The 447-nt window shown below is 19.2% G+C and overlaps 1 protein-coding gene across 1 annotated transcript; it reads right to left on the bottom strand.

Annotated features, from left to right (window-relative positions):
- On the bottom strand, nucleotides 1-447 carry PRSY57_0004300B (regulator of chromosome condensation, putative; the record flags this gene model as incomplete). Its single annotated transcript, XM_020114146.1, has 1 exon — nucleotides 1-447. A coding segment is annotated over one exon (447 nt), but the record flags the coding sequence as incomplete, so codon positions are not given.

Raw genomic sequence — 447 nt, 5'->3', positions numbered from 1 at the left:
TGGTAAATAATCAGGAGAATAATAATAACCCCCATCCTGTACATAACCTTTATCTTGATTGTGTACTGAATTAAATGTATCATATGTATTTATATTATTTGCGAATTCAAAATTATAATTTAAATTTAAATTATTTTTTAAGGATGGTTCTTTTCCACATTGACCATAAAAATTATTACCTGAACAATAGACATTTCCTTTATTTGTAATAAATGCTAAATGATATTTATTTACACTCATTTTTATTATCTTTTCTTTTTTAAAAAAGAAAAAGTTATATTTACTTTTATAAAAATTTTCAATTATAAATTCTTTATTTTTTAAACATTTCTTATAATTTCTTATAATTTTTAATTCCCCTTTTTTAGTCATAAGATATATATCCTTATTTGAAAATTGTATATCAATAATACATTCACTGCTATTTATTTTTAATGGATCAATATA

This window comes from Plasmodium reichenowi, assembly GCF_001601855.1.
Source record: "Plasmodium reichenowi strain SY57 chromosome Unknown, whole genome shotgun sequence".
In the NCBI taxonomy this organism is placed as follows: domain Eukaryota; phylum Apicomplexa; class Aconoidasida; order Haemosporida; family Plasmodiidae; genus Plasmodium; species Plasmodium reichenowi.
This window is presented reverse-complemented; position numbering and strand designations above follow the sequence as displayed.